The following is a 25,246-nucleotide window of genomic DNA, read 5'->3' as shown; positions in this document are numbered from 1 at the left end:
AGAGAAGAATAATACACATGCCATAGGGTCACCACCCCTGCTATAGGCTGGGTATTACTTTTTCAGTGCTGGCTAACAAAATACCATATGACATGATCATCACAGTTTCTGTAAGTCATAAATCCAGGCACAGGATGGCTGGATTCTCTGCTCAGGGCTTCACTGAGCTGAAATCACACCCTGGCCAGCACTGTAGCTCTGATCTGGGGCACAGGTTCACATTCCAGGTTTCCGGTTATCCCCCAGTTCACTTCCTTGCAGTGGAAGGACTGATATCCCCGCTTCTTGCCAGCTGTCAGCCAGGGCTGCCCACAGCTCCCTGCTGTGTGGCCCCTGCTGACCATTCACAGCACCGATGTCTGCCTGCTTTCAGGCCACCAGAGCATATCTCTGACTTCCCCTGGATGATGAAAAGCTGGTGTCCAAAGGGCTCATGTGATTAGGTGAGGCCCACCCATCTGACTGAGGATCTTAATTAAATCAGCAGAGTCCCATCACAGCTGTACCCTGAGTAGTTATTTACTAAATAAGTGGGAAAATATGTGTGCACCCAGGGCCAGCAATCTTGAGGGGCTACCTTAGAATTCTGTTTAAACAGTGATTGATAAACATTTGCTGAATGAAAGCCCAAATTTCTTTCTAGCCACCTATTTGAATAAATAGTTCCTTAAAGCCCATGTGAGTCTGTTTCTAGGTGCAAGGAAGGCAGTTAAAAAAAAAAAAAAAGCCTCCTAGGAAATATAAGAAGGATCCTGGAGTTAGGAGATACGGGATTAAGCCCCAGCTCTGCTGCCATCTTGCAGAAAGAAGTTTGGCAACTCCAACAGCTCCTCTGACCCTCAGTTATTTCAACTGTGAGACAAGTTTAAAAAACCTACATCAAAGAAAGGAAGAAATTAAATCCATTCACCTATCCCCTGCACTCAGGTATTCTCCCACCTTTGTATCCATGCATCTGTGCACCCACTTATGTAATGACAGCAAAGCAAGGGCAAGGGATTGGTTTTTCCTGCCCCACAGAATTTGGGATTTCAGCAGGCAACTGTCTAGTGCTGCCAGAATCAGACATCACAGAAATACAACGCACACAGGTTCAGAGGCAGCCATCGGGCATCTAAGACTGTGGGAACTCACTCCTGAAAGATTAAGCAACAACCTTGAGTGTTCTTTTCAGAGAAAAGAAAATCACTTTGGCCAATTTCTTAGTCTCATGCCTGAGCAGCCCTGGTCAGGAACACTCGACAAACAACTTTGTTTTCCTTGATTCTCTGCATTAGTCCTTATTTTGAAGCCAAATTTGACAGCAGAGACAAGCTCGCAGGCATGCTTAGTCCTAGGGAAGGGGGCCAGTGACTTGGCCAGAAGCCTCTCTCGAGGCAGGGAATGTGTGCTCTTCTTTGGTGCCTTAGTGCTTTTGGGCAAAGGCGGGGAGCCTATGCTGCTGCTGGGCAGCCTGGCTTTTAAGTCTGCCCTGCATTGCTGGAATTTTGTGTCGCATCAGTGAGTGTCATTTGGTGACAAGTTAATTCCTTGCTGTTGTCTGGGTAAAGAACCCTCTCTCCACCTCCTGATCTCATCAGCAGGATCCTGCGATCAATTCCTCTCGGACACTTGGGTCGGGGACTCTGCCAAGGAATGCTGGGAGCCTTGCCTTCCCCATTAACCTTGCTGCAGATACTCTTTTTAATTTCCATTTGGCTCGGGGCCCATGCAAATGTTGAGCCCTGATCTAATTTCTAATTCATTTCTGTCACCCATCAAATTCACCCAGTGAGGAAGGGGTTAGAGACTTGGGTGTGTGAATTTCCAAGTCACACTTCCTTCCCCAGAGGAGAGAGACACAGGACCTGGGATTTATTCCTGGGTCTTGTTTGGTGCTGGTATGCTATGATTACTTACTATTGAATGGCAACCTGACCCCAACAACCACAACTGCCACACACACTCTACGGCCATCCTCAGGGTGACAGAGCAAGAAGAGGAGGAAACATGGGTGCAGGAACCAGGCAGGCCAGAGCCCCACAGTAGGCCTGAACCCATCTCCCTGCCCCATCTCCTCCCAGCTCCAGATGAGATGGACTGACAAGCTGTGCTCTGTGGCCTGGTCAGCCTTCTCAGACTCTGGTCACTCCCTCTCTTACTCCTGGCCTGGGCCAGGGCACCTGATGCAAGTACTACCTCTGACTCCAAGATTTAGGGAGATCCCCAAGAATGGGACCTGAGCAATCACGCAGGGACACAATCTACACCATGGCTACAAGGCCATGTGCTTCTCTGAAAAAGCCCAGGGGATCCCTGGGACTCAATCACATGGTCAGTGCCTAGAGATGTCCTCAATTTGGGCCCACAGTGAGGACAACCACACACAAAAGTACTCAAAGGAATATGTACAGGAGTAGCTAATCAGCTTTTCTGGGGTGTCTGCTTTCTATGTTGTGGAAAATGGGCAAGTATGAGAGGGAGAAGAAGGTCAGGGACACCTGGTAAAATGGCATTTCAAGAGAAAGTTCCTGTTTCCTAAAGGGAGGGTGACAAGTAGATGCAACAGCCAGGAAGACCAGGTATATCTTGCCTCACAGCTTGTGCAAATTACCAAACAAAAGTGTGGATTTTCAACTTGAACAAATGGCAAGTCCTGCAGGCTGGCAATAAGCCAAGCCAGTACTGGCTGCCCCTCTTGTCGAATTTGGGTTCATACTTTTGTTCACCAGGCCCCCAACAGTCCCCATGACTTTGCATCTGGCAGATATTAGTTTCCTTCCAACCGAGAAGCTTGCACTAGGTTTTACAGCTGCTGCTGCAAGTTGCCCAGTGCCCTTAAAGGTGAGGGAGGTACTTCACAAAGTGAACCAGCATCACCTTCCCCAATCCAATGCTAGGTGCTCAATGGAGAACCATTAAGCCCAGGATAGGTGACTGAAAGTCATACACGGGGATTAAGGATGGAAAAACAAAGAGAAACACATATCTTGGTATACAGGCCGGGCTCTACTTGGTTGGCTAAAAATCAAGCTCCCACTCCAGCTGCAAAAGGCAACAGGAGGAAACCCCACAATGCGACTTCCAGTAAATGCTGCTTCAAAAGTGCCTTCCTGATCCCTGAGCTGACATCTTCCAGGATTCCTCATGTTCAAGAGCCTCCCTCCTTCAAATCCCACCTACGCCTTGAGCTTTTGGGATATGAGCTTTGATAAACAGCTGGACACGAAGCAGTGCACATCTGTGCCAAATGAGGGCCATGGAGTCTGTCTCCCTGCCTGCCGGCATCCCTGGGCTATTGTTCCTCAGAAGCAAGAGCCACAGCTAGCGCACTCTGTCACCTTCCCCAATCCAATGCTAGGTGCTCAATGGAGAACCATTAAGCCCAGGATAGGTGACTGAAAGTCATACACGGGGATTAAGGATGGAAAAACAAAGAGAAACACATATCTTGGTATACAGGCCGGGCTCTACTTGGTTGGCTAAAAATCAAGCTCCCACTCCAGCTGCAAAAGTCAACAGGAGGAAACCCCACAATGGGACTTCCAGTAAATGCTGCTCCAAAAGTGCCTTCCTGATCCCTGAGCTGACATCTTCCAGGATTCCTCATGTTCAAGAGCCTCCCTCCTTCAAATCCCACCTACACCTTGAGCTTGTGGGATATGAGCTTTGATAAACAGCTGGACACAAAGCAGTGCACATCTGTGCCAAATGAGGGCCATGGAGTCTGTCTCCCTGGCTGCCGGCATCCCTGGGCTATTGTTCCTCAGAAGCAAGAGCCACAGCTAGCGCCTCCCCTCTCGGTGCTCGGGCCTGATCCTCCATTTGTGGAGTGAACACATGAGGATGAGAGTAGGAGCAGCAGGAGGTATAAGTCCTCTTGGGCCTGAGTAGACAGGTGAGACAGTCCCTGAGAAATAATGGAGTTTGGGTCCCCAACATAGGGCCTTTGAGATTAAAACCTTAATTAAAAATAATTTGCAAAACCTTCTTCCCTCAATTCCTAGGAAGAGCAGGCTCTGTTGAGATGTAGCATAGGTGGATATGCACTTGCCTGGGAACTTGAGTCTCCCACTTATCCTCTGTACTGCTTCCCCAGTCCCAGCATTATCTCCTGCACACCTGACCATCAAGCAAGGAGCTGCTCATCCCTCCTGAGCACAGAAAAAATCATCCAGGACAGAAGTAGGCAGCAGCTTTTGTGGTCACAAGACTCGAATCTTGTTTGTATGCTTCTCTTTCTAATGAGCATGCAGGCCCTCCTGCTCCTGGAGGCCACTTGAGTCTCTGCACAGCTTGGGACACTTGTTCTGGAAATCAATTTCACCAGCAGGCAAAGATTTCCTACCAACAATGTTTGAGTCTAATTTCTGCTGCTATAATAGAATACTTGAGTATGGCTATCTTATAATAAATAAGTGAACAAAAATGTATTTGGCTGAGAGAGTTTTAGAGGTGGGACGTTCGAGGCTGAGGATCTGCCTCTGGTGAGGCATCATAACATAGCAGGAGACAGAGAAACACAAGGGGGAGGCTGAAAAGGTGGTGGAAACTTTAAAAAGTGGGACCCGGTAGATGGTCTTCCAGTCACTGGAGATGTGTCCTTGAAGGGGACAGCTGGACTCTGGCCATTTACTCTTCTGCAATTTTGCATCCCAGTACTGAGGTGAGCAGTTTCCTCCACCACAGCCTCCCTGCTGTAATGTGCTGCTTCACCACAGGTCCATAGCAATGACCACAAATAGACCTTTGAGCCAAAATAAACCCTCCCTCTTTATAAATTGAATGTCTCAGGTATCTTGTAACAGTAACAGAGAGCTGGCTAATACTATCTGAATTCAATTCCTTTATTAGGAAATCACTCTTGTGATAATTAGCTCTCTTCTGGAATATCACCATTAATTCATACACAAGGGTATAGCCCTCACAACCTTGTAAGTTCTTAAAGGTCCCACCTCTCAACGCCATCTTACTGGGGTTAAGTTTCTAACATATTCAAACCTTAGCAAGCAGGGTGTGTTTGATTTGTTGGAGTTTCAGCTATTCTAAATAACTGGGAAAGCAGAGGGCACAGCCCAGCTTATGAGGAGGGCCATGCATTTAGCTGTACTACTGTCAGCTGTAGAGTTTGTCTTTTCTAGCTGCTCAGCAAGATAGGCTATAGGTCAAGAATGGACAAGGAGACTTTTCTGCTGGCTGTACTACAGGCCTGGGCAGTGTGCCTGGCCTTTCCCAGGGACAGCTGGACACCCAGCTGCCAGCAATGGGACAGCTCACCTGAGGGCAGGAGGCAGCTCTCCTGACTCACTCCCACAACCATCTCCAGGCTTATGTTCTGGGAATTTCCCCTCCAACAAATGGTCCTGCAGCTGCCCAGAGAATGAGGGAGGACCTTCTTGTATCTCACTGGAGATGTGTCCTTGAAGGGGACAGCTGGACTCTGGCCATTTACTCTTCTGCAATTTTGCATCCCAGTACTGAGGTGAGCAGTTTCCTCCACCACAGCCTCCCTGCTGTAATGTGCTGCTTCACCACAGGTCCATAGCAATGACCACAAATAGACCTTTGAGCCAAAATAAACCCTTCCTCTTTATAAGTTGAATGTCTCAGGTATCTTGTAACAGTAACAGAGAGCTGGCTAATACTATCTGAATTCAATTCCTTTATTAGGAAATCACTCTTGTGATAATTAGCTCTCTTCTGGAATATCACCATTAATTCATACACAAGGGTATAGCCCTCACAACCTTGTAAGTTCTTAAAGGTCCCACCTCTCAACGCCATCTTACTGGGGTTAAGTTTCTAACATATTCAAACCTTAGCAAGCAGGGTGTGTTTGATTTGTTGGAGTTTCAGCTATTCTAAATAACTGGGAAAGCAGAGGGCAGAGCCCAGCTTATGAGGAGGGCCATGCATTTAGCTGTACTATTGTCAGCTGTAGAGTTTGTCTTTTCTAGCTGCTGAGCAAGATAGGCTATAGGTCAAGAATGGACAAGGAGACTTTTCTGCTGGCTGCACTACAGGCCTAGGCAGTGTGCCTGGCCTTTCCCAGGGACAGCTGGACACCCAGCTGCCAGCAACGGGACAGCTCACCTGAGGGCAGGAGGGCTCTCCTGATCTGACTCACTCCCACAACCATCTCCAGGCTTCTGTTCTGGGAATTTCCCCTCCAGCAGATGGTCCTGCAGCTGCCCAGAGAATGAGGACCTTTTTGTATTTGATTCCTGCTATCTTTGTTTATCAGAAACTGGTCACCTTGGCTACTCTGTAAACAATGTTCTCAAAAGCCCCTTTATTGCCAGTTGCTCGTGGGAGCTCATAAGCCACGGAGAAGGCAGGTCTTTCAGCCTCCAGGTGCCGTCCGTGGTGGCCCTGAAGTATGTCAGGGACTTACTGATTCTCTACAGCAGTTTCCTTTATTTGGTGGTGGGGCCCAAGAGGTTGATGAGCTAACTACACTGTTGCAAGGCTCCAGCAGGCTCGGTGGTGTGGTGTGCCAGGACCTCAGCAGAATGGCCGGGATAGAGAAGATGCTGGAAATGTGCAGGGTTGGATCTGGAGAAACTGACAGAGATCTGGGGCTGGTCCTCAAAGAGGCAGTGTCCCTGGGGGTTTGCACACTCAGGCATCACTAACAAAAGATGCCCACTTCAGGAGCTTATCAGTGGGAAGTTCCAGCTCCCAGGAACAGGGATTAGACTGTGGGAGGAGGACCCCAGCGTAGTGATATAGGAAATAGCCCACCCACCTCAAGGAAGAGAGTTGCTCAGGGCCAGAGAGGGAGCCAAGGTCCAGCTAAGGGGGTGAGCGAGTTGTCAGACCAATGCTCCACTCCATATTTGAACAGGGAACTGTAGGCTGGTAGTAAACACAAGCAGGAGACCAAAGACAGGACCAACTCGAAGAAACTAGAAGTTGGGGTATGTAAGCCAGAAGGGACAGGGAAGTCACCCTAAGCTGTAGCAGCTCTGCAAAGGCCAGGCCACCCACTGGGGAGAAGAGGCTGCTTCTAGCCTCTACAGAGGTCAGGGCCAGTTATCTGTTCTCATGTGGCACTTTGATGTTGTAGGCTGGTAGTAAACACAAGCAGGAGACCAAAGACAGGACCAACTCGAAGAAACTAGAAGTTAGGGTATGTAAGCCAGAAGGGACAGGGAAGTCACCCTAAGCTGTAGCAGCTCTGCGAAGGCCAGGCCACCCACTGGGGAGAAGAGGCTGCTTCTAGTCTCTACAGAGGTCAGGGCCAGTTATCTGTTCTCATGTGGCACTTTGATGCGTGTTACGTAGAATGCCCCCTGGGACACCAAGTTGAAGAAAGGCATTTCTGCGACAGGCTCATAGGAAGATGCAGTTTAGCAGGTAGAGAACAGGGGCACATTAAACCCCACTACGTGGCCTTGGTCTGTGTGCCAGGTGAAAGGTACAACAGTGGAACCATACAAGACAGCCCCGAAATGTGGATTCAGGAAACGACATTGCTGAATCTGTCAGAGATGTGTACTCGATTCCCTTCCTTCCCCAGAGTCACTGGCCTGGAGCTGGGGCTTGAGTCAGCAGGGAGAAGAAGCACGTGCTAGTTGGAGCATCAGTGAGGAACGCTTTAGGAGAGCGCTGCTGGACAGCACTGGAGGACATGGATCTGTGGCTATGCCCAGAGTAACTCCCAGGCCTGGCGATAAACAATGTGGTGGGCAGCAGCAACTTCAGGCAGCAAGAGAAAAAGGTGCATGCTCAGGACGCTTGCAGAATACCTAACCTTAACCTCTACTTTGCTGGCACCTACTGTCAGTTGTGGGTTGGTCTATCTAAGCGTATGGCCAAAGGAATGGGGTGGGCAGTGACAAGAGCATTAGGCTGAGCAGGCCAGGGAAGGCTGGGGCTGACAGCCCATGTGCCTGGCTGTGTAAACACCTTGAAGCTGCCTGAGCCTTGGTTGTAATTCAATTAGCTATATGGGATTATTTAAGCTTCATAAAGCACAATACGGTCGGACCATTCCTTTCCTCTGCTTTGTCAAGTTTTTGCAATTATTCCAGCTTCATGCAAAGCTGTCGGTAGCTTTACAGCCTGGAATGAGCATCTCTTGTGTAGGACAGCATCTTTCAAACATTAAACAACGATTCGGCAGGCTCTGGGCCAAGGGACAGTGGGGGTTTTACAGGGGTGGAGAGGGACTCAGCAGCTGGTGTCAGCAAGCAGTCTGGGAGCTCTGATTCTATTTCATCACCACATTGTGATTTTTCTTACCAACAATTAAAAATAACAATGATTCAGAGTTGTGCAACTACTTGTCATTCATCAGGGTTTTGAAGGTGTCTCCAGGTAGTAGTGGGTGGTAGAAGAGGCTCAAACTACCGTTAGGGAGATGTGCACACCACTGCTCACACAAGCACACATTATTCCGGATGCATATGTACTTGCATGCGTACACACAAACACACACACTTTACACCTGCTCACCATTGCATGACTACATATGCACAGGTCCACATCCACACGTCCATACATCTGCATGGACACATGTGGACATACAAAAATATGAGCATACGGTTGCATGCATGTGCACAGACACACAGGCCCTCACATACATGCAAACACACATGTTTACACACAATGTGCACATTTACACATGTACAGGGCACATTCAGACATATGCACACATGGGCAGGCCAACTTTTCACTATTTCAAAAGAGAAGGAAGTCACCTCTCCCTCACAAGGTGATCTAAAGCATGGGTGGTAACTTGTCAATTACCTCTCACCCCGCCTAAACCTAGAAACACTTATGCAACACATCAAGCTCCACCTGAGGAGATGGCCAGGCCATTCTCTTAAGTCCCATATTTGTCTCCTTCACTGGCCCTGCTGCCCAGTGTCTCTCTCCAGAGGTGACAGAGGACATGAATGAGGACAAGGACCAAATAAATCTTTTGGAATGAGGAATTTAAGATGCACAGAAGCAGCCCTTTTAATGGTTGAGGGTGTAGGCTTTTCAGCCAGGCAGTCTGGGTTCAATCCCCAGCCTCTGTGTGAATTTGGATAAATCTCATAAATTCTTTGTGCCCATTTCCTTGTTATACACCATGACACTGATAATGGTTTTCACCACGATCATAGGATATTTATTAATTATAAGAAGTACTTAAAAGAACTGGGCACATGTGAGTGTTCGATGAGCTGGGGGGCCTGGTAAGGACTCTGTTGACCGTGGGATGCAGGAAAGTCATAGCCTGAGGCCCAGGTCTGGAGAAATGGGGTCGAATCCCATCCCTGGTCAGAGGCAGAGCTGGGTGGTGGTCTAGCCAGCACCTGGAGGTCAGCCTGGGGAGTCCTTCCAGCCCAAGCCTCAGTGAAATAGATTCAGGACTCTAGCCATTTTCTGTACCCAAAAGGGTCCCTTGTGGGGCTAATCCATGACAGAACATCAGGACACAGTCCCACCATTTGAGGGTGTACAGCAGTCATCTAGCTCTGGTCTGCCTTTCCCCAAGAAGCAATGGGATGGGCTGCTGTCAAGGGGGAACCAGAGGGGAAGAAACCCATGTCTACACATTCTCAAGGCCCCAGCAGTGTGGGAGAAGAGACAACGCGTCAGAGGATGTGGGTTTGCACTTCTGCCTTCTCAAGTGGTACGTGGCCTTGGGCACTGATCTCTTTTTTTTTTTTCCTAATCTCTCTGAAACTTAGCTTCCTCATCTGATAGAGAACTGGCTACATCTCTGGGGGATTGTGACTATTGTTTTGTCCACAAAACTGAGTGTGTGACTTTTACGAAATGGACACCAAGACACTAAGAAGACCACATGTGGGTCCCTCTCAGCCAGTCTACTAAACTGCCCACAGTGATCAGGAAGTAAACACCCAGATGAAGTCCAGTGAGGTAAAGTAGAGCCAGGACAGGTAAGCCAGATGCAGTTTTCTCACTCAGCCTGGGCAGAGCACAGAACAACTGGAGTCTTTGGGGATACAGTGGCCCTATTTTCTGACCCTGGAAGCTTGGAGCTAAGTAATAGGCTGGGATGTGACAAGACTTTAATTCCCCAAAGAAAGTTAATGTCATGGTTTATATCTAGATGGCCTCGAAAGCCTCATGCGCTCATAGGTGGGGCTTAGGGGAAGTGACTGGGCCATGGGGGATGAGTCCACTGACGATTTTATAGCAAAATGTGATAACGGGAGGTGAACCTGGTTGGAGGAGGTGGGTCACTAGTGCCATGGCCTGGAAGGCTCATCACCCTTCTTCCTCTCTTGCCTCTCTTGATAGCTCTGTTTGCTGCCTGTCATGCCATGAGCAAGCTTCTTTTGCCCTGCTTTCCTGCCACGCCACCCTGCCTTGGAGCCAGCGAACTATGAACTGAAACCTCTACAAACTGTGAGTTAAATAAACCTTTCCTTCTTAAGTTGTGGGTGTCAAGCATTGTGTCCTAGTAATGTGAAAGTACCTAAGACATGCTAAGCATGCTGCACGCCACCCAACTCAGGGCTGCCTGGCTGTGGGCCACCATGCCCATGTACAGTGCACAGAAGCAGGACAACTGGATTCAGGACAAAGCAAGGGGACACATGGGGGAGGGCAGGGGCTGTGGTTGGGGGTAGAAGACCCAGGGTTCTAGCTCATCACTGCCACATCGACTAGAGACACTGGCAGGTGTTTGCCTACATAGGTCCTCAGCTTCCCATTGAGAGCCAGCCGGGATTTGATTAGGTGATTGTAGGTTCTGCGGACTTTTAGCCGTGTGTCTGCCCATCTGACACTGAGGTACAGCTCCATTCTGCCTGTCTCTTGAGGTTCTATGCCTTCTCCTGGCAATAGATTTGAAAGGGTTCATGCAAACATGGCCAGTGTGAAGAAGACAGGAGCCATGAACAAAGGAGATCCACAGCCTGGGAGAGAGCTCAACCCTGGCCCAAGGATGTGATGTGCAAACCACTAACAAATGGAGTTCTCCAAAGAATTGTTGGCATTACCATTTCTTTGATGTAGCTTTAGTCACAAAATTCAGATTAATTTTGAAATCTCAAGTGGTAGAAAAGAAAGGTGGACAATCTGGATGTTCACCAGGAGGACATGAATTCAAAAAGGAAACAGAAACTGAGTGTAACAAGAAAATGTTTGGGTCCACAGTAGGGGTAGCAGAACTGTGGGACTGGGTGTCGCTAGGACAGCTGGAGAGGGAACCTAAAAGGGTGGCATCTGTTGAGCTCCTGCATCTGTGTGGCATGAATGAGCCCACAAAGTATGTAGCACATAATCTGTAGCTGCGGAAAACTTGCTGATGGATTGAATGACTGAGTGAATGAGGGAACAAGTGAATGAATGTCAAGAATCGAAAACAGAGCTGATGCTCTGAGCTGAAAATCCCAGAGTTTCCCTTCCCCTGGAGCCTGTAGAAGTTGGATCACTCAATCCCAGCTAAAGACATTGGCCCACTGGAATTCACTGAAAAGCACAGCAATTAAAAGCAGGGGGCTGAGAGCTCCATCCACCCTATTTTCTTAGGAGGAGGAGCCAGGGAAGGGCAACACGGCTCCTGAATTGCAGAGCAGTCAGGGCTTGGAGGGCTGTCAGGAATGCCAGGTGGCACCGGGCACGGAGATGTCTGGTCTTCTGGGTCTGGGATGGAACTGAGTTCAGGCCAAGTCCAGGAAACAGCAAGAGAGCCTCCACCTGCTCTGCATTCCACTTACTGTCTGTCTGCATTCACGCCATCTCCGTGGAAGCAAGAAGGCCTCACTCAGTTCCCGCTGCCTGAGGAACCTGGGGAGGAGGCTGCTGTCCCCCCGCCCCAGTGCAGCATGGACAGAGCAGTGACTCTGAGTGTCTGGCTGCCCCAGAATGCTCCAGGAAGCTTGTGGAAATGCAGGTCCCTGGTCTGCAGGACACAAATTCACTCATCCTTTCATTGAACCAATATGTACCGAGGATCTGCACATACTGGACACTATTCCAGATGCTGGAAGCATAGTAAGAGCACATCCTCTTCTTCCTAGAATTTACAGAGGGTGGAGGGAAAATGTACAAAGAAATTTGGAGAGGTAAACAGGTGAGTTCAGTCCACCAGATGGCAGTAGGTGCTACAGAGGGAAAGAAGTGAGGAAAAGTGGGGTGTGACAGGCAAAAGGGCTGCTATTTAAATGGAGTGGCCCAGTGACAACCCTAGTGTAGCATTGGAGTAAAGTCCTAAAGAGGTAAAGAGGTAGGTCATACAGGCTTGGAGAGGGGCAGGTAGAGCATTCCAGGTTGAAGGTACAGCCAGTGCCAATGTCCTGAGGCAGGAGGGGCCCTGGCATGAATCTCCATATGTTTAATCTGGCTCAAACACTACCATTTGAGACTGTTAGTGCAGAGTGACATTGTTCTACCTACAAGCTAGCCCTGAAAAAGTGGGTCTCGTCGAGGATGTTGGTAAGAAGGCAGAGCATAGGGCCCCCGGCCTCTGGGTGCACTGAAGGTCTGGAGACTGGCAATAAGACAGAAGGATTGGCTACCATTTCTGTAGCTGGAGGAAGCCCAAGCCTGCCCCCCAAGCAAAGGTACAGCTGGGGACAGTGGGGAGGAAGAAGGCACAGGCACACAGAGCTTGTGATGAAGACTGAGAAGGAGGACTGAGTGAGGGAGACACTCTGATGCTCTATTCCTGCTTAATTTAGAATTTTAAACACCTATGTCCCTTCCATCATGCCTCATCTCACCCAAGCCGCCAAACAGCCCCGGAGGTAGGAATTACACGTCTCAATTTTATAGATAAGGAGAATAGGGTTCACAGAGGTTAACGCACAGCAAGGAAGACGTTAGAAAGAGCCGGAACTGAAAAGCTGGCCAAACGCCAGATTCTGTGCTGTTCCCACCACCGTGCAGGCGTTAGGAGGTAGCTGTGTCACCACATTCGGCCTGCATTGTTGTAGTTGTTGTTATTTTCATTACTGTCATTTTCACTGGCCCTTAGGGCACGCTTAGCACCCTGCCGCTTGCCCAGAGCACTGGTTCCTGTTCCTCCGGATCATCCTCTGCCTTTCTATTAGCAGACAGGGCAAGGCAGGGTCTCATGTCCCCACACGGCACATGCGGAAACCAGAGCCAGGCAGTGACAGAACTGAGGCTGGAAAGGAGCCCTCACGATCCTATTCTGAATTTATGGCAGAGGCCCAATCCGAAACACCATTCACTCCATACTCCAGGAATGCCGTGGAACCGAGCTGGTAAGCCTGACTAAAAATAAATCAAACTCCTCTGCCGAGATAATGCCCAGAAGAAAGTTCCCCAAAATGGAGTCTACCGAGGTAGATCTATACCAGCTCTGTGCCAGACCAAGCCAGTAGGAAGGGTCCTTTAGTGTTTCCTACAACTGACACGGTGCCCTTCCTCTGGGCGCCTCTCATGTGCCCTTCCTCTGGGGACTTCAGCTTGGGCTAGTCTGGGGGAGCCCCACTCCTGCTCACCTCTCCTCCCCATTCACACTGGACACTCTAGCTGGACCAGGCCCCTGTCGGGACTCTGCCTGCCATAGGACCCAGGACAGAGGCTAGTGCTGTGCCTGCTCCCAGCACCCCTTGTGATCTTTAGCCGTGCCCCCTGCTCAGCCATCTGTTCCTCCTGAATGGGGGAAAGATGAACCTTTTCTGCCCCAAGCCAACTCTGGTCTCTGGACCTCGGATCCATCTTACCCTTCCTCTTCAGAGACCCTGCTCCAGACCTCAGTCTCAAGGGGCACAGGCGCCCCTCTCCAGACCCAGTAAGTCACTACTTAGACCTCCCATTTTTTTAATAGCTCTTTAAGAGATTCCAATATGCACTCAAGGTTTTGGGAACAACCTGCTTTTAAAAAGAAGAGAGAAGTAGAATAAAATACAGTACAATCAAATTGAATAGCACAGAACAGAACATAATAGAAAATAGCGGAGTGCTTTGCACATTGTAAGGTTAGGCACTATTTCTTAAAAGTTTTGTTTCAATCTTGGGTGTATGGGTATGAGTAAGTATGTCATTCTGGGTCACGATTTAAATTTACTTCTTGCCATAGATTATAGTGATTTTTATTTTTATTTTTGAAAAACATTGCTTCAGTTCTTGCCTGAGCTGGAGATTCTCCTCTATAATCAAAATTCCTCACAGCAAACTCTGCACCCACTACCTCCTCTGCTCTGCCTAGCTTCAGCAGCCCAGCCGAGCCTTTCACTAATGCTGCTTCTCTCTGCAGTTCCATGCAGGGGCTTCTTGGACGCCTTGTCCTTCCACCTTCTATGAACACACAACTATCTGAAATTCCCTCCATCCGCGGGACCATGTTGTCTTCCAGATTCTTGTGGCTGTTCCTTCTCTGTCTCTCACCAGTTAGCCCATCCTTCTGGGTCCTGACAATCTGCCCCTCGGTGTGCTCTTAAGCTTATAGTTTTGCTATCTCTCCTCCCCTCCCCTCCTTCTCCTCTTCTCTCTGGACACTCTCTCCTTGCAGCCAATGCTTTCATTTACTCTCCACAATTCTCCAAATCCAAGTCTCTGTACTTTCTTCTCCTGAGCTCTGTGTGCAGGTCACTAGCTGTGCAAAGTGCTGGAGGCTGGTGGCAATGACACCGACCAGCCGAGGTACGTGAGGCAAGCAGGGACAGACTATCATCCTCTTTTCACAGAGGAAGAAGCTAGGACTGAGCAAGTCGAGTGTGTCTCTTCCATGGTCTCCATCTGCCGTGCAGAGGGTCTCAGAATCCTTGACCTCCAGCTTCACTCCAAAGCTGCTCCCTTCACACTGTGCACTGGAAACTCAACATGGCTAAACGTGAAGCTACACATTATGTGTTTAGCCACAGGCTCTCAGCCAGAGCACGCTGTTTGAAACGGTGACATCCAGATTCTACCTCACACCTAACGTAGGGTCTTCTGGGAGGGGTACTTTGATTTATTCATTTTTCCTTTAAAATTTGAAGTAATTAAAGATCCATACAAACATCAAAGAAGGTGCCATGCAGCCCCCATGCAGTCTCCCCAGTGGTAACATCTTGCACAACTACACTGCAGTGTCAAAGCCAGGCCACTCCATGAGGCTTGCTCAGATCTGTGCAGTTACTCAGCTACTCATGGGAGTGTGCATTTTAGTACACATGTAGCTTTGTGTAACCACTGCTACAATCAAGATACTTAACTGTACCATCACCACAAAAACCACAAAACTGTACCATCACCACGAAACTCCCGAGAGCTTTGGTTTTGAAACCTCCCAAGTGATTCATTCTTGCACGCATTATGCACGAGTATATACTGTACCAAATCACCACTCCTCCCGCCTCCCTAGAACAGGGTACCTCACACCCATCCTCTAAGTCACCCCAACTTGCAACTTGGAGTTTTCATTGACTGCCCTCCTCCATTGACCCAATGGCAGGTCCAACAGAAACTTCCTTTACAGTATTTCTCAGGACTGTGCCTTGTCCTTGATCCCCACACCCCACATAATTCCAGGGCCCTTGACTTCTTGTCCATCCTGCAGCCATAGTCTTCTCACCGATTTCTTTCCTCCAGGTAGCCCTTCCTCTAGCCAATATCATGTTGACCAGCCTGCATTGTCCAGCTGTCACCATTTCATTCTTCCAACCAAAACTTTTTGATAGTAACCATCGCTAAAAAAATAAAATCCAAACTTTTAAATTCAAATATTCCATCCTCTACCTCTGACTTGCTTTCTTCTTCCAAGTCCCTCAAACACAATTAAATTTCTCATATGTAATATCAATCTTTTCAAATTTTCCATATAGATTAAAGACAGATGGCATCTCTAAGGATACGATGAACTGCTCACTGTGTGGGAAAAAATGAAAGGCTCCAAGATTCCTTCCTCTTAGAACTTAATTCTCTTCTCTCTGGCACGTGAGGGAGTGAAACAGGACAGGGCCCAGGGACCCGTCTTGGTTTGGGGATGTCCTCATCTTTCATCCCCTACCTAAGTTACAGTGGGAGGGGACTAGCAGGTCTGGGTGGAGCTGAGGGTTGGGCACAGCTGCCTGCTATGAGCCACTGGAGGATGGGAGCTTTCATTAGGGGCCGAGAAAAGTGATGGCAGATAGCCAACAGAGATAGGAGCTGGGCCCCTTCCCATCCCATCTTGGTAGACAATCACCTCGAAACTATACTGCCTATTGGCTAATGTCCTTAATACCTTTTCCTTCCTTTCTGGAACAGAGTCCAGTGATTCATGAGTGTTGCCCTTCAGAAAGCTCTAAAATCCCATCACAGCACTGTTCCTACACTTGCTACAACATGAAAATTTGCTTATTGAGATTAAATGCATTTCAATTATCTGATATGTTTCAGCTTTAATTGATAACAAATCACACCATCTCATTACAGCAACCGATTCACTGGGAAATTTACTACCTACACCAGAAAAGGCTCAAAAAGATAATATAAGCCCAGGGACTCTGTGATCTTTTTTAAAAAATCATACACTACCAGAAGCATATCCATATAAATTGTCCTATCAAGAATATAGTTTCTAAACCGTCTCCACTCATGGTCTTTAAGTTTGGAGAATTAGGAGTGTGGCGTATGTGGGGGGATCAGAGGCCATGGGATGTGTACAAAGGGGCAGAAGTAGCTATTGTGGCTGGAGAAGGAGAAGTAGTGATTAAAGCCCTCAATGAGGCATTTGCAGGTCACTTGGGGCCTTGCTTGGGACAGATGGAGCAGGACACAGGGGATCTGGCAAAGATGCTAGACATCACCAGGTCTGTCACTGTCACTGGCTTACACATCCACTACCGTCCCCCCGCCATTAACACCACTACAACCTCCACCACCAGCACCATCAACATCTCCACCAACGTCACCATCACTACTAACACAACACCAGGCAGCAATCCTCCTGGCTGAGGCCAAAGAACACCTCTAAATGAAATGCTGCTTTGTAGAAAACAGTCACTGTCAGTGTACACGCGATGACATCCCAGAGAAGTGATTCTCACCAAGATCCTTAAGAAAATGAGAACCCGAAGCAGAGGTGGGCACTCACCGTTGCTGCTGTTGTCGTCCACCAGGATGATCTCCTTGAGCAGGTGTGAGGGCGTGCGCTCTATGGCGGAGTGGATGGAGCGCAGCAGCACCGAGAGGGCCTCGTTGACAAAGATGAACACAATGCTCACCTCCGGCAGCCTGTTGGGGAATGTCAGGTTGCGGCACCTGGAAAGGAGAACAGCCAAGCTCTTGGATCTGACGGCCACTCAGCCCGAGGCACCTGGGTGCAGCCCCACCCTTCAGTTTGCTCCAGTGTTGCTGCTGGCAGGCTCAGGAGTCCAGATTCTGCCCAGGGCCTCTTCTCTGTTACCCCGATGACCCCTGCATGTGCAGAAGAAAGACCCACAGCCACTGTTCCACACTGCAGGGAAAATCGCCAGTGCCTATCCCAGCTGGGCAGCTGGACACAAGCATGCAGCGCAGCATGTGGTGTCTGCATGCTGTCCCTGAGTGTTCCCTGAAAAGGTGACTCAGTGTTTCTAAACCAACAGGGTAGAACGTGTAGTCAGACGAAGAAGTCTTAGTATTTTCACAATGACATCACCCAAGTGAGGCCAGGCCAGACCAGTCTTGGGAGGGAAATTTGTCTCCTCCTAGAGACTCCTACTAGCCAAACACACTCTCCTTCGCTCTACTAGCCATCCTGCTTGGGCCCTTCTCCTGCCCATCATTCATTCAGGGTCCAGCTTTGGAATCAGGCTGAAGCCACTATCAGAGTCTCAACACAAACAAGCTACAAAAGGATCAAGTCCAGTCCCTTTCACAAACGACACTGAGGCCCGTGGAGGTTGAGGCCCCACCTAAGGCTGCACTGGGAGATAGCTCAAGATAGAATCCCACCTCTAGTCTGCTGACATGTGCACCAGACTCTTCTCTGAAGAAGAAACAGCCATGGAAGAAAGTCCTCCATGAAGACATTACTCAAAGAAGAACTACAGGCAAACTTGTAAAAGGCTGTGCAGCATTTCACACGGGAAGAGGAACAAACAACCCTGACACACCCAAAAGATGCCAGACAGGAAGAAGTGTCATGGTCCCCGAGGGAACAACCTTTCCTCTAAAAGCCTAACCTCAGCAGGCAGGAAAGCATGCTGTTGCCTTTCCCTGGCTGAAACTAAGCGCCGTTCCAGATGGCACTGAGCTACCAACTTCAAGAGTAGGGCAGCAATTTCATCCCCATCCCAAGCTCTGGGCTAGGGGAGGAGGTGGCCCACATCTACCACCTGCCACCAAAGCCTCCAGGGCTTTAGGGCTGGCAACCACATTCTGTTGCTCCAGAGTGGGAGGTGCAGCCAGGTTAGAGCACACAATGATGAGTGTAATAGTGCTGGGCTTCTGCTCGTCAGTAATTAAAGTGCTGCAGGATAGGAATGGACCTGCTCTTCCTTAATGAGGAAGGCTGCAGGATAACCAGCACTGAGCAATTTGGAGAAATCACCATGGGGCCCCAGCCTGCTTAAGAGCATGAGATTAATAAACTAAAATCACTGTCTCTATGGTTACCAGAAATTTACAGAAACTTCTCCCTTTCTATTTCCAGCTCTCCTTCTCTCTTGCCAAAGGGAGATGGGAGGTGGGGGAAGGAAAAGAGTCGAGCTGGGCCTTTTTCCGAATCTACTTCATACTTGCAATTTTAATAAAAACTTTGGTGTAGAATTCATTCATTTTTGTATTTAATGGAATAAATGTCTATTGAGCTTCTTCCCCTAGGTAGGTACTGTTTTAGGCACTGAGAACTGCACACAGTTGTCCTCATGGAGCTTATCCTTTGAGGAGGGAAGTAAGTAAACATGGAAGCAAACAGACGATTCAATGTGATACCAGTGCTAAGGCGAAGAGAGTAGCAAAAAGTAAGATGACACAGTGATGCCCTAGCAGCTGTCCTCAGGAGTGGCCAGGAAGCCCTCTGTGAAGAGGCAAGGTTTGATCAGAAACTTCCACGGCATGGGAAGGTCCCACAGGACCTAGGGACAGTGCTGTGGCTGGAGAGGAGGGGGCCAGTTTATCTAGCTGCAGTGAGAGGATGAAGGCAATAGAGAGCTGAAGAGAGGCACTTCGATGAAAGAGAAAGACTGGAATGACTTTGTTTTGAGACAAGGTCTTTCTCTGTCACCCACGGTGGCCTTGAATTTGCGTTCCTCCCGCTGCAGCTTCCCGAGTGCTGGAAGTGGAGATGTGCGCTAACACGCTGGGCTTGGAATGATCTCCTAAGCTCGCTGGATCATTTCCAAAATTGTTTTTTGTTGTTGTGAATACAGTTTTTATAACAACAGCTAAAAGGTTTGTGGTTGACAGGCAATAATTCTTCTGGCTAGTCCTTATTTATGGGGCAGCAATTAAGTCCAGTGGCTGGGCTTTCTTGAGCATGGAAACAGATATGAATGTTAGCACAGAAACTACTTGTTAACTGCATGTTAAAAATAATATTTTATGGGCTGGGGATTTAGTTCAGGGGTTCCACCACCTACCTCAAAGTGCAAGGACCAGAGTTTAATCCCTGGTACAAAAAAAAAAAAAAAAGTAATACCTTATGTGGTCAACCAAACGGCACACAGTCTTTATTATTCTTTAAAATAAGTACAGTGGACAGCTCCCAACAAAATCAATATAGTGATACAAGTTCACTGTCTTACTTCCTACATTCCATGAACAGTGGAACTTGTGGCTCTAGACCTCTGTGTTTGTCCAGGGGTTTCCTGTGCATTCTCTCTGGTTTTCAGAGATAGGAATGAACTACCTTCTTCCACTTTCTTCCCTTCTTAGTTTAGAATATAATTAACAAGCCACTCCCTCCATGATCATAATTTCTTCCAGTAGCAGCCATAATGGTGTGAGCTGCTGCTCTCCGGAAGCCTAATGATATTGTTTTCTCCAAGCAGAATAAAAATTTATGTTTATTTTACAAGTTAAACCCTGTTGATCACTATTTTTACATGAAGGACTTTCAAACACAAGGTTTTTAATATGAAAATTCTTGTACATAACAGCACATCTAGTATATTGTATCCTATTTACATTTATTTATGTCTCTCTCTCCCATTACTATAATGATGTTCCTTCACAGCAAGGACTTTGTTTCGAGACTCTGCTACCTCCCTACCTGAAACCAAGACTTGGTACAGAGTAGGTAGCTAGTGGATGATTGTGGCATGAAACAAAGCCAACAGGTTTATTTTCACATACATACCACTGGTCTCAGAATGTTCCTTTTTCTTATAAGCCTCCCCCACTCAGAAAGAGTCAGGTCTTCTCTGCACCAGCAGGTTCTTATTCTCCTCCCTTCCCTTGAACTTATGGCCCTGATTCCTCACATCAGGTCTCAGGAAGTTCTCACTTGCTTTACACTGTAATTAAGTGATCCCTCCAGGCTAAAAGTCCTGACCTCCTTAAATCCTTCTTTTCTCCTCTTCTCTCCTGGCAGCTGCTGGGTCCTCAGAGCCCCAGCCACCTACTGCCCGCTGCTCTCTTTAGCTGCCCTCTTTACATCGCAGGACTCCCTCCTTCTCCCTCCAAACTTTCTGCACTTAAACTTGAAGAAAGTGGGCTTGGATAGGTAGAGAGGTGAGGGGAGGGCAGAACAAAAAACACAGGGCAGATAGATTTCAGGGAAAGAGCACTGCATGGCGAGTGAAGACATCAGGTACTGCTGGTCCCCGCTTTGCCCCTCCTTGCTGTGAGCATGGACAAGCCACCTTGGCTGTTCCTCCATGTCTTCATCAGAGGAGGAAATGAACCTCAGAGATCTGTGTCACGTGACGTGAGCCGAGGCCCCTCCACTGCCAAAACAGTTTGTGAACTTCCCCTGCCTCCCCACAGAACATTTTCACCACCACTTGCCATGCTTGTCACTGTTGCGACTTGTCAGGATGTCTTAGTCACTTTCCATGGCTGAGACACGATACCCGACACTCACAGCTTAAAGGAGAGAAGTTCATTTGGGCCCACATTTTCAGTCAACAGTTGGTTGGTGCCAAGACAGGAAAGCTGCTCACATCAGGGCAGCCCAAAGGCTGACAAGGAAGGGAGGAGCCAGAGAAAGAGGTACGGCCTTCCAGGTCACACAGCCAAGGACCACCCTCAATGAGGCCCCATCTCCTAACAGCACACTCAGTTCTAGACACATTAGCAGGTGAAATCCACTGAAGAGTATGGCACCCCATGATCCAATCCCCCACCAAAGCCCCACTTCTGAGCACATGAGAATTTAGGGGACATTCTAGATCTAAGCCATAACAAAGGTAACCAACTCATCCAAGTTTGTCCAGAATTTTCCCAGAGTCGGCACTGGATGTCCCTAGCAAACTAGGTCAGTTCGTTGCCACATTGACCAGACTAGACCAAAGCTTCGGGAGGGCAGTGATCAACCCTGCTTACGGTGCATGCCCGCTGCACAGCACAGTGCCTGGCAAACAGCAGGCATCCTGTTGGTTTGTTAGCTAAATTCCCTTTCAAGTTCCTGAAGCCACACTTATATGCCGCATGGAAACACAGGTTATGGTTCTTCCTCTCTACACTGAAACAGAGCACATAGAGGAGAGGAGGGGTGAAGAGAGGAGAGGAACATGTTAGGTAAGACGTGTGCATTCCTGCTGGTCACAGCCCCATCCCTGCAGGGTGCTGAACTAGAGACAGACACCTTCCTGCTGCAGCCTACATGAAGTCTGCAACAAGAACACACCTCCAAGGACTGCTCCTCACCAAGCCCCGTGTGGCCACTCCGCAATCCTCCCGGCTTCCCCGTCAACCCAGCACTAGCACCATAGTCTCATCACATCTGTAGAGACGTTTTCCCAGTACCTAGATTCCCTAGAATCAGGCCACATTTGTCCGAGGCTAGGACCCTGCCCCGCCCTCCCAGAACCACCCTCCTGCCTGTCCTGCACAGCTGCCCCTGCTCCCCACGCTTCTCCAATCACTTCTGCAGTGAAGGACCCAAGGAGCTGGATGGTGTAACCAGCCCTCTCGCATTTAAACTCTTGGAGGACACCTTACTGTAAAGACTGAGCTCTTTCTCACTTGAGAAGAGGCACATTCTTCTGTAAAAGTAAGCCATAAATGCCCCCTTTTTACTTTTATTTTTGTTCAAAGTCAAGCCATTTTCCACTAGAGATAAAAACAAGGCATCAGTAAGAGGGGAGTGATAGGGCTGTCTAATAAGCTGGAATTGATGGTCATGATACACTCCACGTTACTGATCTCTGCTCCCAAAAGGAGATGCTGGGACAAGGAACATCAGCTTGGGGAGCCTCTCCACAGAGCTACTCCAAATGGTTTTGAGTTGTTTCTGAGGGAAATTTATATAAAGAGCATCCAGGTCATTACCTATAGGAGGAAGAGAAATTGTGGAGGATGAAGTGAGACCAAGGCTGGCCCGAGTCACTGGATAAGGAGCAGACAGCAGCCAGGCAGAAGCCTCTATTGGAAGAGCAGATCCACAACCCCCTAAACCTCACCAGGTCTAGACCTCATCCACCAGAGTGGACGATTCCTGAGGCTGCTTACCCTGCTGAGTAGGAGGGACAAGGCCGACCTCTTCCAGCATGGAGACTGAGTACACTATGAACTGGGGTCTGTCTGCCAGCACAAACTGAGAACAAGGTCCAGCCATGACATTCTTCAGAATGCAGAAGAGGGACCACATGGACAAAGTGAGGGACATTGTCAGGTGACCACTTCCCTAAGGGGGTCATCCTGGCCCCTTTTTCTTGAGCTAGAGTCAGCATATAAGTTTGAGATGTGCCATTAATCATCTGGGCACAAACCCAGGGGGCCAATCTGGCCCGAAGAGGACCAGGAGCCTTCTGGGCTCCTCAGGACCAACAGTGTCCTCACGCCAGCCCCTGTCCCCCTTCCTGCACACACAGAACACACATGATCTGCCCCTGGACTCCTTTGGGCACACTTCTAGCTTCTATCAGAGCTTTCCAGATTACATAGACTCCTGGGGATGAGGGGCATCAGGGACTCTCATTTGGTGTGAACATGGTCAGGATTATCTCTCCCTCTCACGGGTGTCTACATCTCCACAACCTCTGGTGCTGAGAGACTGTATTGTGCTAGCTGCCGCTCCTGCTCAGGGACTCCCTGCAGAATCCCTGGAAATAATTAGGGTAAACATTTCCATTTGTTGTTTGTAATAAGCCACACATCATGCTAAGAGATGTAAAGACACTTTAGGGGCCCCATTTTATTTCTACAATCCTGTCTGGCAAGTTATCCCCATTTCACAGATGAGAGATACAGAGTCAGGATAGTAAGTATCTCTCACAGCTTGAGCCTGGCTCATTTGACTCCAAAGGCCATGATCCTCACGTCTCCTGGATGATGATCTTTACTCTCCCTTCCAGGCCCACAAGAAGTACATTCAGGATGGCAGTGTCACTGTGGGAGGGGCCAAGTGGAGAATTTGCTTCCAGACTGCCAATTCTGCATGAAAAATGAGGAGATGATATGCCTGGCAGGACAGCACAGACAAATGCAATGAACACTATTGAGCACCAAAAGCCTGAAATTGCTTCCCAGTTAGTTGATCAAAACATAAAGTGAAGGCTTAAATTTTTAAAAAATGTATTACAGGAGCAGACACACTGCCCTTAATCCCCCTGAAAGGTCCTCCCTCCTTACTTTGAACTCACTCGTTCATTGTTATTGCCACTTTCTGAAGCAATTCTGAATGTCTTCCATTGTGAGTGCCATTATAAGGAATGACCAAAAATAAGGTGAATCGTGCTGCTGAGAGCCATCTAACAGAGACACCGGCTCACAGAAGCATTATGGCATGTCCTCATCCACTTTATGCATCCACTGTATGAATTCTGGCTCTTCCCCAAAGTCAAGATGACCGTGAAAGGCAAACATTTTGGATCAGTTCAGGACACAAGGCAACCATAACAGTGCCACTAAAGATATTCATGAAAGAAAACTTCCAGTACTGCTCAGAAAGGGACCAGAATGATGGGATAAGTGTATTCGAAGTGAGAGGGAGTATTTTGAGGGGGACTAATGGTAATGTGTCTTCTATTGTAGTAATTTAAAAAAATTATAAATGTTCACTGTATTTTTCATGCCTAAAAACTTTCTGCCTTTGCGATAAATGATCCTGGGGACTCCTCATGTACTGCTGTATTTTCTTTCTGCTCTGTGGCTTATATGGGTCACTGCCACAGACATGGCAGAAGTGAACCAAAGAGGATGAAAGACTTGAGCCATCTGTCCAGGACATCCTGCACCACTCTGCCCACCTCTGAGCCTGACTGTGAGCATAGGGCTGCATTTCCTGCAAAGAACCCACGCACCTGTGGTGATCTGTATGAAAGTTTGGTCTGTCATTCCTTGAACACACACTGACAGCCCAGTATAGAGAGGCTCACTTCATATCCTGGACTGGAATCCAACTCCCTTTATACCTTCACAGGCTCCTTTGCTTCTAGTTCATGCCACTTGCATGCTCTTGCAACGTATGCTTATATGTGATTATTTCACAGACATCAGGGTCTGCGCTAGGCGATACGCCTAGTCAGGACCTGTCGGCACACCAGGAATCCCTAGCGCATGGTAAATGTTCAGTATAAAGTGCTGGGTGTCTGTCAATGGACATATGAAAAAACACCTGAATTCATGAGCAGTAGAATGAATTCAGGCCACAAGAGCACTATGGGCGGACTCCACCAAGACATGACAGGATGGAGTCACTGGGCTGTGTATTTACTCTCTGCCTGGCTGAGCAGTGAGGTTAGATCATGCAGCAGGCCAGCCGAGGGGTGAAGGAGGGGAAGAGTGGGGATACTTAGTGTAGCTGGGGCCTCAGGAACCTGGCAAGATACCACCTCTGGCCCAGATGTGGAAGAGAACTGGGAGATTCCACTGTGCATAGCAGGAGAAATGGGTCAAGCCTGTCTAGGAAAAGAATTTGGCCCAGGAACCACTGACAAGGTAAACTGTCAAGCACACATAATCATTGAAATATTCAGCTCCCATACAGTGGCAAAAGTTCAACAAACATCCTTTCTGGTAATTTCATCAATTTAAAGAAAGGCTCTCTTATGTAAATAAATATAAATTTTTAAAGTAGAATAATCAGAAAAGAATCATTTATAATTTCAGCAACCACAGGAAGCAAGGTGACCATTTGTTCCCAAAACATCTCAGAGATCCAGAGAATATGGAGTTCTTGGAATTAAATATACAGTCCTTCAGGGGACAAAAGTCAGCTGGCTCTGGTGGAAAAGTCACATTAGGGACCGGACGATCCAGTGTGGTGAGTTTG

At 48.3% G+C, this 25,246-nt stretch overlaps 1 protein-coding gene across 1 annotated transcript in view; it reads right to left on the bottom strand.

Annotated features, from left to right (window-relative positions):
• The window catches only part of Galnt18 (polypeptide N-acetylgalactosaminyltransferase 18), a 328,098-nt gene that overhangs the window by 125,849 nt on the left and 177,003 nt on the right, over window positions 1-25,246 (bottom strand). The window contains exon 3 of the mRNA XM_010615263.1: window positions 16,979-17,145. Within this exon, the coding sequence (XP_010613565.1) occupies window positions 16,979-17,145 (167 nt within the window). The remainder of the gene's footprint in view (window positions 1-16,978; window positions 17,146-25,246) is intronic.

Source organism: Fukomys damarensis, unplaced genomic scaffold (genome assembly GCF_012274545.1).
Source record: "Fukomys damarensis isolate Sample0158 unplaced genomic scaffold, DMR_v1.0_HiC HiC_scaffold_16, whole genome shotgun sequence".
Classification (NCBI taxonomy): domain Eukaryota; kingdom Metazoa; phylum Chordata; class Mammalia; order Rodentia; family Bathyergidae; genus Fukomys; species Fukomys damarensis.
Note: the sequence above shows the minus strand (reverse complement) of the source record. Positions and strands in the feature narration are given on the sequence as shown.